The following is a 16885-nucleotide window of genomic DNA, read 5'->3' on the forward strand; positions in this document are numbered from 1 at the left end:
AAACGCCGATTCTTCAAAACTTTTAAGGAACATTGAAATATCTTTGTAATACATGTTTAATTATTCTATCCGTCTAGCATTCCAGTGTCGCGTCAGCACCAGCAAGAATACAACGCAATGCAGGAACAATCCCTGAACTAGCTAGCGCTGCGGCACCGTGTCCTCACATGTTTAATTATTAACAATACAGATTATTTAAATGAAGTTAAAGTTTTATCTGTATAATATAATCAACATATTTTGCTGCATTTCATCTTAAAAATGAATATCGTCATCATATGTAAATACGCGCTTTTTTAAAAGTGGCGCAGGTTGTGCAATATTATAACTGTAGTGCAAGTTTACAGTGAGGTAATTGTACTTATAAGTAAATAGTTCTACAAGGAGCACTTGATGGACTGATTGAGTGCATTTATAGTTCTTGGGATGAAACCTTTTCTAAACCGCGAAGTCTGTACTGGGAAGTCTCTAAAGTGTTTTTTGCCATGGCTCAGGCAGCGTCTGCTTCATGCTGTATACCAATATTTCTCTTTCCGATCAGCTGCTGCTGTGACTCCTCACTCAGATACAGTGATATAAATACTCCGAGTGGTACAGTGAGAGTAATATGGAAAAAGATGATCTGCTGTGGCAACCCTTAACGGGAGCAGCTGAAAGAAGAAGAAGATGCAGTGAGAGTTACAACGCTAAAGCAGTTATGGTATTTGGAATACTATGGCTATTCCCTGGACCATTATATTGCTGCAGGTTAATTACAATCAGATGCGTTACACTAATAAACAATATGCAGTTAGTTTCAGTGTATTTATAAAGCCGCATCAGGAATGTGGAGCTAAGAAAGAAAGGGTGTCCACGCAGGAACAGTACCACTAGTTTGACGCTGGATGCCGCCAGTCTGCAAAACCGAGCGGAGAAATTGCTAATGCCAAGGTATGTGTTACCGTGGAAATGTGCGTGGCTTTACGCCAAGTTTAGGTTTTATACATCGCGATTTGAGTGTGGAAACGGTAGTACACAACATTTCTGTGCGTACGCACCGTTTATACATGAGGCCTCAGGTGTTTTGTTGTGTGGTGGGTGCGGCAACGTGCTATCAGCACATGCTCCCAACCTCCTCCTCGCCCTCTATAAAGCCAGTGATATTTAGCTTTGTTGTTTTGCTGCAGTCTTGACAAAGATTTTTGTTTTTGAACTTACATGTTTTAATAATGCAAATATGTCATCTTTCAATGTACAACAATCAATTCAGCCAAAAAGACAAAAGCTTCATGCAAGGCTGTGACAAGCTGGCGGAAATATGGCCAGGCCTGACACCTGTGTGGCTTTAAAAAGTGAGCAGAGTAGTAGAATTGGTGCATGAAAAGCTGTATATCTGTCTTATCTTTGGCATCATTCTGAAACAAAAAATGTCTTTACGGCAGTGTGGCATGGCATCTTCTTTTAATTTTTTTTCTTTTTTGGGTTCCATTCCCATTTTAACTGCAGGATAGCAGCTACGATCCTCTTTAATTTATATAGTTGATACAATCAATATATGAAAGTAACACTACATTACAGGAAGTCTTTAAAAAAAATTGACATCAGTGCATGCTGTATGTAACATATTGTAGTGACTTCTTTGCGGGTAAAGGAAAGGAAAACATGTTTGTCAGAGAATGTGGTTAACCAAGAAAACAAGAGTTTGTTGAGTTGGGAGGCTCAATTCGGGAGAGAAGTAAGGATGGTCCAGGAAAAAAATAAATTAGTGAACTATGTACAGTCTCCCTCATTGTTGTTGTCAGGGACTCATTAACTGAACTGCATTGCTGTTGACAATTCCTCTTAACACTAGAATTACCAGTCTACGAAAAAACTCGTAGATCCGGCCCACCTTAAAACTGTTCTCACCTCTCCTTTGTCTTCTAAATGTGCTGATTAACACGAGCAGCAAGCAGCCGGCTCTTCCATCTCCCACCGTCGCAGAATGTTCACTAAGTTTTCCCAGGTCATGCCTTGTTTGATTATCTGGGAGTGACTGAAGTGCTGGAGTTTTAGAGTGGAAATAATAGATCGCTATTTGGAACACATGCATTTCATGTGTGTTCCGTTTCTACAGTCATCTGTGTAAACACATTTTTAAAACAGAAACGTTTTTCATATTTTAGTAGTAAATGACAAAATGTAGGCATAAACTACATTTAAATAAACTTGTAATCGAGAGTCCCCGGTTTGATCCCCACTCACTCCTATATTTGCCGTTTTCAGTAGTGAGCTGCTCCTTTTGTTAATATTATACAGTACACACATACATTTGGTTTGCGTCTGTAACACACGGTGTGCATTTATAAGACTTGTAAAAGTTACCGTTTTTTTTACTTTTATTGTCTCTAAATCATGATCACGATACATACTACCTCCCAAATCCCAGGGATCTGACGCTGTTATTTTTTATTTGAAACGGAATAACTGGAGATGTGAGTGGTGTTTTGAGACAATGGAACTGGACATTCTCTCATCTGGAGGGATAAAAGCTGACACACAAACGCTGGCGAATCTGCCTTCTTTGTATCTCACCGTCACTTGATTTTTTTTTATTCAGTTTTATTGAGTGTTCCTGCTCATGCTGAATTAGTGTGCACCTTATGGTGTATGATGTCAAAAAAACACAGACGTACATATATATGATATTTGGAATTTTTCGTTTTATGACCTGTATAGTACATTTCGGAAAACTTTGTGGCACGGATGCAACATTATTCATATTATTCATATTCATTCGCATAACATCTTGTGGTTTGTAATCAGTGACTGCGTGTTTTTTTCCCCGATCTTGCCAGTCCCCACATGTTGCTGTATGCTAGGAGTAACGGATAATAGCTTTCCTACCTTGAACTGTATCTTGCATTGATTGCTTATTTTAAATAATTAGTTAACTGGATTGCTGGTAAATTGACAACAGTATTGAATGGAGCAGAAATCAGGGCATACAAAGAAGATCTACCGCAGGATTTGTTTTCAAATGCAAGACACTTGTGGATATAAATTAATTAATTTCTACCAATTACCAAGGTTTTATTGTGTTGAAGGTTAGGTAGTCCCCGTCACCCTGTAGTTAGGATATACCGGGTTGGATAATGAATGAATGGATGGAGGTTAGGTAGTGCATTGCCAACTTCTGCTTTAGATCTTTGCAGAGTCACCTTTTGAATGTGCGGCTGTTTCAAATTCCAGATTAATGATGTTATAATTAAGTTTAATTTCTTAAATGAATAGGGATACTCTGGAATAGACATAGCAGCTTAGTAAGGATGTTTATTTTTAAAGTAGTAATTGTCCCTGCTGAGGTGAGCTGGAGGGTGTGCCATCTGTTAACATCTTGTTTAATTTTATCGTTAGTACTTTCAAAATTATATTAGAGGAGATCTTTATATTTACTTCTGATAGTTATTACCTAATATTTAAACTGTTTTGATATTAGGAAAGAATAGCTATCAAATCTAATATGATGTTTTAGAGAATTAATTGGTAAAAACACATAATGTTTGACCATGTTCATATTACCTATGCCACTGCCACTGAAAACACATCTTGTCCTTCAATGCATCTGCAGCAGAAAGATATGATAAATGATACGGTCTGATTTGTCTTTTTGATGCCACCATTGCATTCATAAGTTTGACTGTAGCCCAGGTGTTACTCTGCCCAATTTCTGTTAGCCTTCTATGGCCCTTTTCTCACCACATGACCATTGTTGGTTAGATGTTATTCAGCTAGTAGTACATTCTCAATATACCAGTGACAACAGGGCTGCTGTTCCTAACTGACTCATGCCAGTGCCTCCTGTGACCACTACTGTGTTGCACCCAAACCCTTTTAACACTAGAATTACCAGAGTCTACGAAAAAACTCGTAGATCCGGCCCACCTTAAAACCATTCACAGCTCTCTTTTGTCTTCTAAATGTGCCGATTAAGACGAGCCAGCAAGCAGCCGGCTATTCCATCCCCCACCGTCGCAGAACGTTCACTAAGTTTTTCCAGCTCATGCCTTGTTTGATTATCTGGGAGTGACTGAACTGCTGGAGTTTTAGAATGGAAATAATAGATCGCTATTTGGAACACACACAGTTCATGTGTGTTCCATTTCTACAACAATCTGTGTAAACACATTTTTAAAACAGAAACGTTTTTCATATTTTAGTAGTAAATGACAAAATGTAGGCATAAACTATATAATGTATGAAGCCTGAAGTCCAAAGATCAAGTAAAAACACTTTCACAAAAGGTTCAAGACTGATACAATAGCTTCCGTGGCATAGCGGTAAGATTTGCTGACTTGTAATCGAGAGTCCCCGGTTTGATCCCCACTCACTCCTATATTTGCCGTTTTCAGTAGTGAGCTCCTCTTTTTGTTAATATTATACAGTACACACATACATTTGGTTTGCGTCTGTAACACATGGTGTGCATTTATAGGACTTGTAAAAGTTACTGTTTTTTTTTTTACTTTTATTCTCTCTAATTTACGATCACGATACATACCACCGTCCCCCCACCCCCCAGGGATCTGACGCTGTTATTTTTTATTTGAAACGGAATAACTGGAGATGTGAGTGGTGTTTTGAGACAATGGAACTGGACATTCTCTCATCTGGAGGGATAAAAGCTGACACACAAACGCTGGCGAATCTGCCTTCTTCGTATGTCACCGTCACTTGATTTTTTTTATTCGGTTTTATTGAGTGTTCCTGCTTACGCTGAATTAGAGTGCACCTTATGGTGTATGATGTCAAAACAACAAAAAAACACAGACGTAGGTATATATGATATTTGGAATTATTCGTTTTATGACCTGTATAGTACATTTCGGAATGTGGCACGGATGCAACATTATTCATATTATTCATATTCATTCGCATAACATCTTGCATTTTGTAATCAGTGAATGCATATTTTTTTTTCCCGATCTTGCCAGTCCCCACATGTTGCTGTATGCTGTTTCTTTTGTACTCCAGGACATGCAGAGGACAGAATAGCACAGAGCAGTAAGTTCAGCGCTATATGCAATCATCAGATTCAAATGTTAACTGTTCACACACATGCAAGGATAGTCTTTCCTACATTTACAACGTGAGTACCTGTTACAATGTACACGCTTCTCTCTATGCTGTGGTTCCTATTACACACCTGAAAGAAAGAGACAATATATGTGAAAACATCATCGCACTAATGCAATATTATTTGAAAACGAACAGCGTCAGATCGGGTGTGGATTTATGTTGGCGCTATTACTGAAAGAAAAAAAGATCAACATATGCGTTGATACTGCAGCACTGAATAAGCGCACACCTATTATTTCCACTCCCAGATAATCAAACAAGGCATGAGCTGGGAAAACCTAGTGAACGTTCTGCGACGGTGGGGGATGGAATAGCCGGCTGCTTGCTGGCTAGTCTTAATCGGCACATTTAGAAGACAAAAGAGAGCTGCGAATGGTTTTAAGGTGGGCCGGATCTACAAGTTTTTTCATAGACTCTGGTAATTCTAGTGTTAAATGGTTACTTTTGCTTACTCTGCTTTGACTGCATCCAAAAGGTACACAAATCTTCTTACTTAAAATGGAATTTTTGTAACAAAAGATGTTACTAATGGTTGAGCCATCAGCTATGCGGTAAGGATAATAAATCCTAACAAAGTGGTTGTTCAGAGTCTGTTTAAAGCTTGTTTGCCGATTTACAATAAAAATAACATGTCATTCAAATGGCATTTTATAGGTAATCATTATATCTGTAGTACTCCTCATTAAGCAAGTGGTGCAATGCTATTTACCCTGTCCAAGGTGAGGGGCAACCTCATGCTCTCCAGCTGATCTCCTGGCTGATTAAAGATGAAATGGTGCTCCTTGGATTTGGGAATGATAAAGTAAAGTTGAATCTCTTCTCCCAACATGGAGTAAGAGAATGTGAAGGCATGAAGAGTAGATTCATAGAGCTGAAAGAAAATGAAACATTAAATGACTAATGATAACAAAGTCAAAGAGGTAAATTAATTAGTTAACCACTGAGGCTAACTGTCAAGTTTTAGTCTGTCTTTAATAATGAAAAACATTTTAATTACTGCTACAATAGAGGCACATTTTTCAAAGTGACCCAACTAATTTATCAGCTTTTACAAAAAGAATACTAAAATATTCTGCTGTACTGTTTTACCATATGTATGCTTTTACTTTTTGATTTCTGACTTTCATTTACTTTACAGCTAATATTACAACACCTATATTAGGTTAAACTATTAAGATATTGGTGTTGCCCATGTACAGTAATGCTGTAAAATGACATGTCTACTGAACAATATGAGCCCCCTTTCAGAATACCTGGTATCTGGGATTGAAGCCCATGTACTGGTGACACTGTTCACAGTGGTGATATGTGTTGTAAGCCGCATATTTTGACAATCTCATTCTTGTGGTTCGACAACGTAAAAAAACTTCTTCTTGCCTTTTGGGACCTTCTGAAAAAAAATCATTAAAATACAGTTATGAGTTAGCCAAGCAAGAGGTGAAACTGATAATACCACAAAATCTGGATCTTTTTGTGTAGGCCAGTTGGGTCAAGTGCCTCAAACATTTAAGAGTATTCAGCAGACTTTTGTTCCATATTCTTGGCTAAGGCTCTCCAAGGCAGGAGAGGTCATGTTTAATTATGGGGATCTGTTCCGACTGCAGAGTTTTTATTTTTCCAAACAAGTTTCAAAATCAGGGAATCATTTTACATTTAATTGATTTCACTGTTTATTTGAATGTTCTTTTTTATTCTATTGTTCTGCATTCAGAAAGGAGCAATAGTATGCAAATATGAAATTTAAATATATAAGAAATTTATAAATGCTGTATTTTTGCTATAGCATTTTTTTGTTTGTTTATTATGTGTGTTTTCTGTTTTAATAATATGTCTTCTTAGAATTATATTTGTTATCTATTTTTTTCAGTATGTCTATATGGTATTAGTTTGGTAACAGAAAGGATGTGTTTGCATTTAATGGAAAATCAGCAGTCTACTGATTTTGTTGAAATTCAGCACACTTATTCTTAAAGGAAAGTTCAATTACGGTTTCATTGAGATATCTTGAATAGGGTGTGCTGTACAAATTTTGTAAATTTCAAAAATTCTGGTTTTCAAACTCATCTTCCTTAGAACAGGGAAACATTCTTTTCAGCTTTAATTATGGATTAGTTTGCTATTTAAAATTTTATCTTCAGAGAATTTACTTTGTGTATATTTTGTATATATTCCTTTTTTGATAGTCTAATGGTAATCCTTACAGCAAAACCCCCAAAGGTCAAACAAAAAGACAATTTCCCCTCGGTGATTAATACAGTGTACCAGACACCAAAAACCTGATACTACTACCCGTAGAAGCAGCAGGAGTGTTTTATGTTAGTTTCTGTCACACCACCTCTTCTCACTGAAACTGTACCAGGTAAATTACATGATCTTTACTTCTTTATTATATTAGAAAAGTTTTCCGTCGTGTCCACGTTATTCAGCCTTGACCATTCCCCTCCATACCACTCGCCCAATAATTACTCATACAGCCACATCCCTTCTCCTTACTTCCCTGTGATACTCTCAGTACTGCTAACTCACCCATCAACACAGTTGGTTATAATGGCAAGACTGAAAAAGCAAATTATCTATTCAAGAACGTCAAATTTTAGAAAAAGAGCAACAAGAGTTGATAATGAACGTTGAAAAAAAGAAACTGAACAAAAAAGAGCTGCATATAATAAAAATCAAGAACAAAGAGAATCGTCCAATAAATGAGAAAGAGAAAAATATCCTCAGCAATATGTGAACAGAAATGCAAAAAAGCAACATTTCTAGAATGTAAGTTAGAGGATAAAGTCATTCATAATATAGTTTTACATGAGGCATTAATGTAATTTCATTTTTTATTTACTTTTTATTATGTTTTACTTTTTTACTTTTACTTTTTACTATGTTTTATTATTCTCTGGTATTTAAAATAGTAGTGAAATACTCAGGTAACTGATTTTCTATCTATAACAACTAAGGACCAAACCGTCTTCCTCTTGCCCCCCGCATACTCTTCTATATACCACCTCTTTAAATACTGTACAATTGCTTTCTCTAAAGGAGGGTTGTCCCGATGGCCTTTGAGCTGTTAAGCCCCCAGGGGTTGGCAAGTGAAGCAACCAGGGGGCAGATCCCACTACTTACCCTAAATGTAAAAAAAATTGTAACAGAGTTAAAATTGCTGTAGCGAGAAACTTTTAACTGCCGGGTCTTAGCTAACATTAAATAAACCCGTGGACATCGCAACATCACACAAGAGAGCGGCTCACGTGAAGTGACTGAACGCAGCAGGAGTGATCACTTCGATGAATCAAACCTGTTCAAAAAACACATTACACAATTGATAAGGTAGGAAAAGAATATGAAACAAAGCACGGTATAAACCGTAACTTTAAATTAAGTTTATAGAAACGCTGCCGTTTGCAATACCATATTCGTCCCTGCGAAGCGCGGGGATTTGGCTATATACTGTATATTAAACTATTTCAACCATTCTATGATCTTATTCTCGCAACTGAAAGAGGGCACCGTGGCAGAAGTTAGCCGACTTGCTCACCAACCACAAGCGTTACCTGATAGGTAACCACCCATACAATCAGATTGTGAATCAGACTACGAATGCCTGCAATGTAATTACCCCGATCTACATGCTGTCAAATGAACGAACCACACGCTGTGGCACAACGTTAGGGGCTTCGCCTCTAGCGCTGACGTCCGAGGATCGTTACCCGTAAGGGAGTGCAGTGAGTGTGTACGCCTGATAAGCCCACAATTACGGCGAAACACGTGTCGCGTACTATGCATCTTCAAAGCACAGTGTAAACCGTAAGTTTAAATTGAGTTTATACAAACGCTCCCGCTGCCATTTGCAATACCATATTAGATGACTTTGTAACAGAGTTAAAATTGCTGGAGCGAGAAATTTTTAACTGCCGGGTCATGTCGCGTGTTCTCGGGTAGGTACACCAAAAAATGTATACATTTATGCATGTAATGGGCAAACAAAAAATGTACTATACCCGAAAGCACTGCAGTAGTACTCAATGTATCTTTACTTCTTAAATGTTAATGTTTTACTGTTTAATAATTTATACGCTTCTTATATGTTGTTCAAATTCTTTTATCAAAATACCAGTAACAGCGCACTGCACGATAACGTGGAGTGAATACACTTGACATGAGCATTCATGTTATTTATCCTCTTTCTCTGTACGTTTACCATTCGTTTGCTCAGAGGTTGATGCGCTTGCTGCTTAATGAGCAGCTCTTCACCCTAGCGTCCCGCTGCTTCTCTTCTTTCGTCGGCATCTTTTCCCATTAAAACTGATTTTTTTTAAAACTTAGTATGTTTTCTTTAATTTTTCAGTTAAGTTGGCACTTAAGTCTTCAATCTGCCTCAAGAATGATTAGCGAAGGTGGTAGGGAATGAAAACGTCAGCCGTACGCATCCGCCACGGACGCACTGGTGCACGCAGCTGTGAGTTGATTCTACAATAAAATAAAATAAAGATAAAAAGAGTAATAACTTGCAGCACCGCTATTCAATTACACTTGCCTAACGCCTCTCCTAAGGGGAAATACTGTGGGCTCTGGGCATCCGTCAAAGCACCAATCACAGGCCCGATTAGAAAGCGGGAAGCTGTGATTTGTCGTCTCCCTCCCATGTAACAATCACAGCCCGTGTTGCAACGCACTATGTATGTATGTGTATATATGTGTATGTGTGTGTATATGTATGTGTATATATATATGTTGATATGTGTGGGAAAGCGAATAGTAGACGTGACGTAGTATATGTGTACCAAATTTCAAGTCAATAGGTGAAACGGTTTGCGAGCTGCAGCTGATTTAAAATCCTGGACAGACAAACGAATAGCCACGGTAGAGTATTATAGAAGAAGATTTTACTGTTTAATAATTTATATTTATATGCAATGTGCTTCTTATATATTACTTCATATTCTGATATGATAATGATGTTAATGTTGTTTATATTGATTTCTATGTTATTGTAAGTGCTCTTTATTTGTGGAAAAATAAATTTGGCAATTTAAAATGTAGTATGTATAAAATAAGTTTGTTATTTTTTTCTCTTGCACTCAGTGAGTGAATCCACTGGGTAATCAGCTATATATATATATATATATATATATATATATATATATATATGTGTAGATATGTGTATATATATGTGTATATATATGTAGATATGTATATATATATGTGTATATATATGTAGATATGTATATATATATATGTAGATAGATATGTGTATATATATGTAGATATATGTGTCTGTGTATATATATGTGTGTATGTATGTATATATGTATATGTGTGTGTGTATGTATGTGTATATATGTATGTGTATATATATGTTGATATGTGTACAGTGATCCCTCGCTATATTGCGCTTCGCCTTTCGCGGCTTCACTCTATCGCGGATTTTATATGTAAGCATATTTAAATATATATCGCGGATTTTTTGCTGGTTTTCGGATTTCTGCGGACAATGGGTCTTTTAATTTCTGGTACATGCTTCCTCAGTTGGTTTGCCCAGTTGATTTCATACAAGGGACGCTATTGGCAGATGGCTGAGAAGCTACCCAACTTACTTTTCTCTGTCTCTCTTGCGCTGACTTTCTCTGATCCTGACGTAGGGGGTGTGAGCAGGGGGGCTGTTCGCACACCTAGACGATACAGACGCTCATCTAAAAATGCTGAAAGATTATCTTCACGTTGGCTACCTTCTGTGCAGCTGCTTTGTGAAGCGACATGCTGCACAGTGCTTCGCATACTTAAAAGCTCGAAGGGCACGTATTGATTTTTTTTATCTGTCTCTCTCTCTCTCTCTGCTCCTGACGGAGGGGGTGTGAGCTGCCACCTTCAACAGCTTTGTGCCGCGGTGCTTCGCATACTTAAAAGCCAAACAGCCCTATTGATTTGTTTGCTCCTTTGAAGAGGAAGATATGTTTGCATTCTTTTAATTGTGAGACGGAACTGTCATCTCTGTCTTGTCATGGAGCACAGTTTAAACTTTTGAAAAAGAGACAAATGTTTGTTTGCAGTGTTTGAATAACGTTCCTGTCTCTCTACAACCTCCTGTGTTTCTGCGCAAATCTGTGACCCAAGCATGACAATATAAAAATAACCATATAAACATATGGTTTCTACTTCGCGGATTTTCTTATTTCGCGGGGGGCTCTGGAACGCAACCCCCGCGATGGAGGAGGGATTACTGTATACATATATATATATATATATATATATATGTGTATATATATATATATATATATATATATATATATATATGTGTATGTGTATGTGTATATATATATATATATATATATGTATATATAATGTAGATATGTGTATATGTAGATATGTATATACAGTGGAACCTCGAGATACGATCACCTCTGTATACGAGAAATTCAAAATACGAGGAAAGTATGAGTGAAAAATTCAGATCTAAATACGAGCATTGGTTCGCGTAACGAGCCACGAGCCAGGCTGTGGGTATAGCTCGCGGCTTAGCGAGGGGGCGTGGTAGCAGTTGCGAGCCGCGATCTGCGGTGTCTGCGTTTCTCACTTAAGTGCACAGGTGGGAAACTGCCCACATCCATGATTGTTCCTGTGGCTGATGGGCTGCAGCTGCCATGTCCTCCCCGCATATATAGAGAAGCGCGAGCCGGTTAAGGGGGAGAAAAAGTAAAAGAAAAGAGAGAGAGAGAGAGCGCGAGCGCGGGCGGGCAGGGCGAGTGAGTGACTGCAGGCTCGCGTGTAGCTGAACAGTGAGCTGAACAGGCGAGCCAAACAGCTGAAGCAGGACGGTGTAGAGAAGGTCAGCTGCATTAAGAGTGTCTTGCCTGTTGCAGAGCCCGCAGGTGAGACGCTAACAGAGAAGAAGCACCAGGGATTGTCATCTGTTTTTTAAAGACGGCATCCTTTTGACGTTTTAACCTCGTGTTAAAGGATTGTTATTCTTGTGTATTTTAAACCTCCACTTCACAACTGTTTTAAGGATTATTTATTTAAAGATTTATTGAATGCTCTACTGCACTTTGGACACCTGTTTTGATTCTTTTAATAATCAGTTATATTATTTACCAGTGTTATTTATTAAAGGTAGACTACAGTATATATAATTTATCAGTGTTATTTGTTAGGAAAATTGATTTTTATGTTAATATATTTGGGGTGCAGAACGGATTAACTGGATTTCCATTATTTTCAATGGGGAAGTTTGTTCTAGATACGAGAAATTCGCTATACAAGCTCAGTGCTGGAACGAATTAAACTCGTATCTAGAGGTTCCACTGTATATGTATATGTATATATATGTTTGTGTGTGTGTATGTATGTATGTGTGTATATATATATATATATTTGCAGCTGGAGATCCACGAAGGGAGAAAAAAGAATCACGTATTATAAAATATTTTTTTTTTTTTTTTTTTTTTTTATTCCTGAGCTTTCAACCCCTATCAGGGGTCTTCATCAGAGGATAATGCTTAGCCTTACAAGAATCAAAGGCAATATATAGCAACACATTCAGTGGGGGGTGGGTGGAGGTGACTAAGTCAGTATGATCGGGGGGGGGGGGTGGTGGGGGGGTTGTATAGTTTAATTATTGTGTGCATGTCCTTCTTAAGTTGGCATATGCTGGATTTATGTCCAAGTGTCTGTTGATGGCGTTTTCATCTGATAGCCAAGACTCGGCCAACTCTCTGGCACTTTTAGTACTGGCCTTAAATTTTACTTTTACGTTGTCCCAGTTGAATGTGTGTCCTCTCGATTTAGTATGTGCATATATCAAAGATAGTGCGTCCTTTCTCCTGACGGCGTTGCGATGTTCCTGTACACATTTTGAGATTCTTTTTGACGTTTGTCCTATGTATACCGCAGAGCAAGAATTTCATGGAATACTATAAACTGTGTTTTGTGTTTCGGCTGTCGATTTCTTGTTTTTAGCATTAAACAGGACCGTGCGCAGATTGTTTGTGGGTTTATGTGCTATTCTGATGCCCCACTTGGTCAGGGTGCGTGCAGTGCCTTCTGACACATTATGGTGATAGGGGAGTGAATGCCAGGTGGGGTGGGGGTTCTGATTTAAGTCGATTGTATGCTGCTTCCTTTGGCATCTGCTGTGTAGACTCCGATTAATGAATGTTTTTGAGTATCCGTTCGAGGTGAAAAGGTGGAAGAGATAGCGCCTCTCATTAATTTTTGTTTCCTTGGTATTACAATGAGTGTGGACTCGTTTGAATAGGGTTTTCACACAGCTCCGTTTATGAGATACCGGGTGGTTACTGGAGAAGTGTAAAATCTTGTCTGCGTAGCATTGTTTGCGGTAAACACTTGTGGTCAGGGTGGCGTCACTATTTCTTTTGATGTAAATGTCCAGGAAGCTGATGTGTCGGTTGATTTCTTTTTCCATTGTGAACTGGATTGCCGGGAATATTGTGTTGATATGATTGTAGAACTCATTCAGCTGGTTCTTTCTTAGTATGACATATATATATAGATATAGATATAGATAGACAGATAGATATATGTGTATGTAGATATGTATATATATATGTGTATATATATGTAAATATGTATATGTATATATATGTGTCTGTATGTGTGTATATATATATATATATATATATATATATATGTGTGTGTGTGTGTATGTATGTATGTATGTATGTATGTATGTGTGTATATATATATATATATATGTGTGTGTGTGTGTGTGTGTGTGTGTGTGTATATATATATATATATATGTATGTGTGTATATATATATATGTGTGTATGTATGTGTGTATATATATATATATATATATATATGTATGTGTGTGTATATATATATATATATATATGTATATATGTATGTATGTGTGTATGTATGTATATGTAGATATGTGTATATGTATATATATGTATATATGTTTATGTATATATATGTTTACATAACCTCTTTAACACACTACTTCTCCGCTGCGAAGCGTGGGTATTTTGCTAGTTTACAATAAAATGGAAGAGGAAACAAGCTCCCTAAGCATGACTATATGACTCATTATGCATACAGGAAATAAACATGCTGTCAGTATTTAAGCTAGGCTAAAAAACTTCATGGCTGCATTATGTGCAGATTAAAACAGTTCAATATTTCAATGACACTACAGTTTATTTGCAAAGAGCTACAATGCATTGCTATCCATCAAGGTCCATCACAGTTAACAATTTCAGCTACTTAAGACTTCAACACAGATTTTACCACTCTGTCAGGCACTTCTTTCAAAAATATAACGTTTGAGGAAATATGAACTACAATTGGCCATGAACCCTCCACAACCAACAACTATCAATAATGCATCAATCGATATTTACATCACTTGAGTTCTGCTGTCCATGAAAGCTAATTGAGCCAGTACAAGCCTTTTTAGGTTCACTTTTTAAATGCATGATATTGTAAAATGTTCTTAAGCAAATATTTTATATACTTTACTAACACATATAATTGCATTTATGTATCAGTTATTTTTGAATGTACAGTAACTCACTATGAAAATAATATTTAATAAACAAAATGAGATAACTGACTCATTAATGAATTATCTAAACAAAATTTTTTAATTTTTCAGTTTTGAAGAAGTTAACTAAGTCCCTGAGTGTACTTAAATGTCACACCATTAGTTCATTTTCTACTGTTTTTTTTATTTTCAAGTTACACCTCTGTTTAAGATATCTGCTTTTTTTGCGTACCTGTGTTTCCATAATTGATTTTGTTTATGTTAAGAACCAAGAATAAATATAGGATAATTTCATAAAAAATACAAGACATCTTTCTTTCTGTTCACTACCCCAGTATGTATGGGTAAACAAGTCCATGTTACTGACGTGGAAAAAACAGTGAAATAGACAGCATTAAGTGATTCTGGAGGAAAAGGATTTAGTGTCACTTTGTCTGTAAACTCTTCATAGCACAATGTTATAAGTCACTGCTATATTCTTTGTGCCTTAATACTAAATGTTTCTGCACTCATTTATTATGATATGATGATTGAGTTTGTAATTATTTTGAATTACTGAATTTAGTATGTGACAACAGCTATTTCTGATTAATGTTAAGATCTTAACTACAATACTTACTGTTCAGGACTGCTCTTAAAATATTTACTTGAAGATAAAATGTAACCTTAAATAATGCACACAACAACGAAGCAAAGCATTTTAGAGACTTACAGATATCACAAATTTCAGCTTTGCAAGATGAGATTAAAATAGTAACAGTGGTGTTGCTGTACGAGGTGAGCATTTGAGTCAGATGAACATAGTGTGGCAGACAAAATAAAAGGCATTACAAAACAAAAACAATTGTCATAATTTTGTTACTCTTTATTTGTACAAGTAAAGTATTTTTTATAAATTTCGCTAGGAAGCTGAATTAAACTAAGAAATGGTACTAACCTTCAGTACGTATTATAAGATCTTCTGAATAAATAGGACTTGCATCTTCAAATTTAGGGTCATGAACTGTGTAGTCAAAAGGCATTGTCTTCATTATGTCATAATCAGGCCACCTTGCAGTTGAATGGTGAAACTGAATGTTGTCTTGTTTTACATCTGAAAGAAATATAATTCAAGATGTAGGAGGTAATCCTGTTTTCATCAAACTGCATGTCAATAAATCTTTAAAATGAAACACACATATAAATCACATTTTAATTCTTTAAATGACTATTATAAATTAAAATGTGCACCCATTCACCCATTTTCAAACCTACTTTGTCCAATTTAATGACATAGGGTATCTCAGCTGCATTGGGCATAAGGTAGGAAGCAACCCAGAATGAAGTTTCAGTTAATCTCAAATGCAAAACAGGTGATTTTGATAAAGTTAGTTTTGGTATTGTGGAAACCTATGTCGTTGAACCTGTTGCACAACTTTGGTAATAGGCTCCGTCTATCTATCTAACTATCTAGTAGATCATTACTGAGTTGAAACCTGAGGTATGTGAGATAAAGGCAACATAGACTTGTGAAAATACAAAATAATGTCCTTTCTTGCAAAATGATTATTGTTCACGTGCAAAACTATAAATACTTAAAAATTGGGTTACCTGCAAAAAAACACACAAAGCTAGTTTCCACACCCTCTTGGGTGAAAAAAAAGCAATAAATACATGGGGCAGAAAACTGTGATTCTATTTACAATATATACAAGTTCTGCACTCTGAAATCTGCAGGTTGAAAAATGACCTTATGTCTAAACACAAAATAAATACTATTTACAGTTCCTTGCGGTTTTTACCAGCACAAACTCCCTAGCTTCTCTCCATCTTTCTTTGCTGATGTCCTCCCCACTGTAAGTAATCGGAGGGTCTTCTCTTTATCTGTATTGTCACCAGCAAACCTCTACAGTATAGATTCAGCTCAAAGACAGACCGCTTTCTAGAGTTTACTCCACTGCCTTTATACAACTGTAAGCTCCTCAGCAGCCAATCGTTTCTGATGCTCTAGGGCAGCGTTTCTCAACCTTTAAGTATTTGCGACCTGAGTTTTCATAACAGTTTTAATCGCGCCCCCCTAAGGTTTTTTTGAAAGGAGCCCACTAATACCAATTTGTTCTTTTTTAATTAATGATATATCATAGATGCATATTTTATTATACCTATTTAACTTTTATCGACATTTATCTAACTCTATATTTATTTTTCTGGTATCAGAATGTAGTTTAAGTTAATTTGTTTTGGTTTCAACAGATGTATTTTTCATATTTTTGATTCTTGTTTTTCTTTTTTTTACATCTTTGCAC

The 16885-nt window shown here is 36.6% G+C and overlaps 1 protein-coding gene across 1 annotated transcript in view; it reads right to left on the bottom strand.

Moving 5' to 3' along the window:
- greb1 (growth regulating estrogen receptor binding 1) overlaps positions 1-16885 on the bottom strand; it is a 226762-nt gene that overhangs the window by 29137 nt on the left and 180740 nt on the right. Inside the window, exons 23-25 of the mRNA XM_051924903.1 lie at positions 15538-15693; positions 6351-6487; positions 5807-5968 (exon numbers count right to left, since the gene is read on the bottom strand). Of these exons, the coding sequence (XP_051780863.1) occupies positions 5807-5968; positions 6351-6487; positions 15538-15693 (455 nt within the window). The remainder of the gene's footprint in view (positions 1-5806; positions 5969-6350; positions 6488-15537; positions 15694-16885) is intronic.

The sequence above is a fragment of the Erpetoichthys calabaricus genome, chromosome 3 (assembly GCF_900747795.2).
Source record: "Erpetoichthys calabaricus chromosome 3, fErpCal1.3, whole genome shotgun sequence".
Taxonomy (NCBI): Eukaryota; Metazoa; Chordata; class Cladistia; order Polypteriformes; family Polypteridae; genus Erpetoichthys; species Erpetoichthys calabaricus.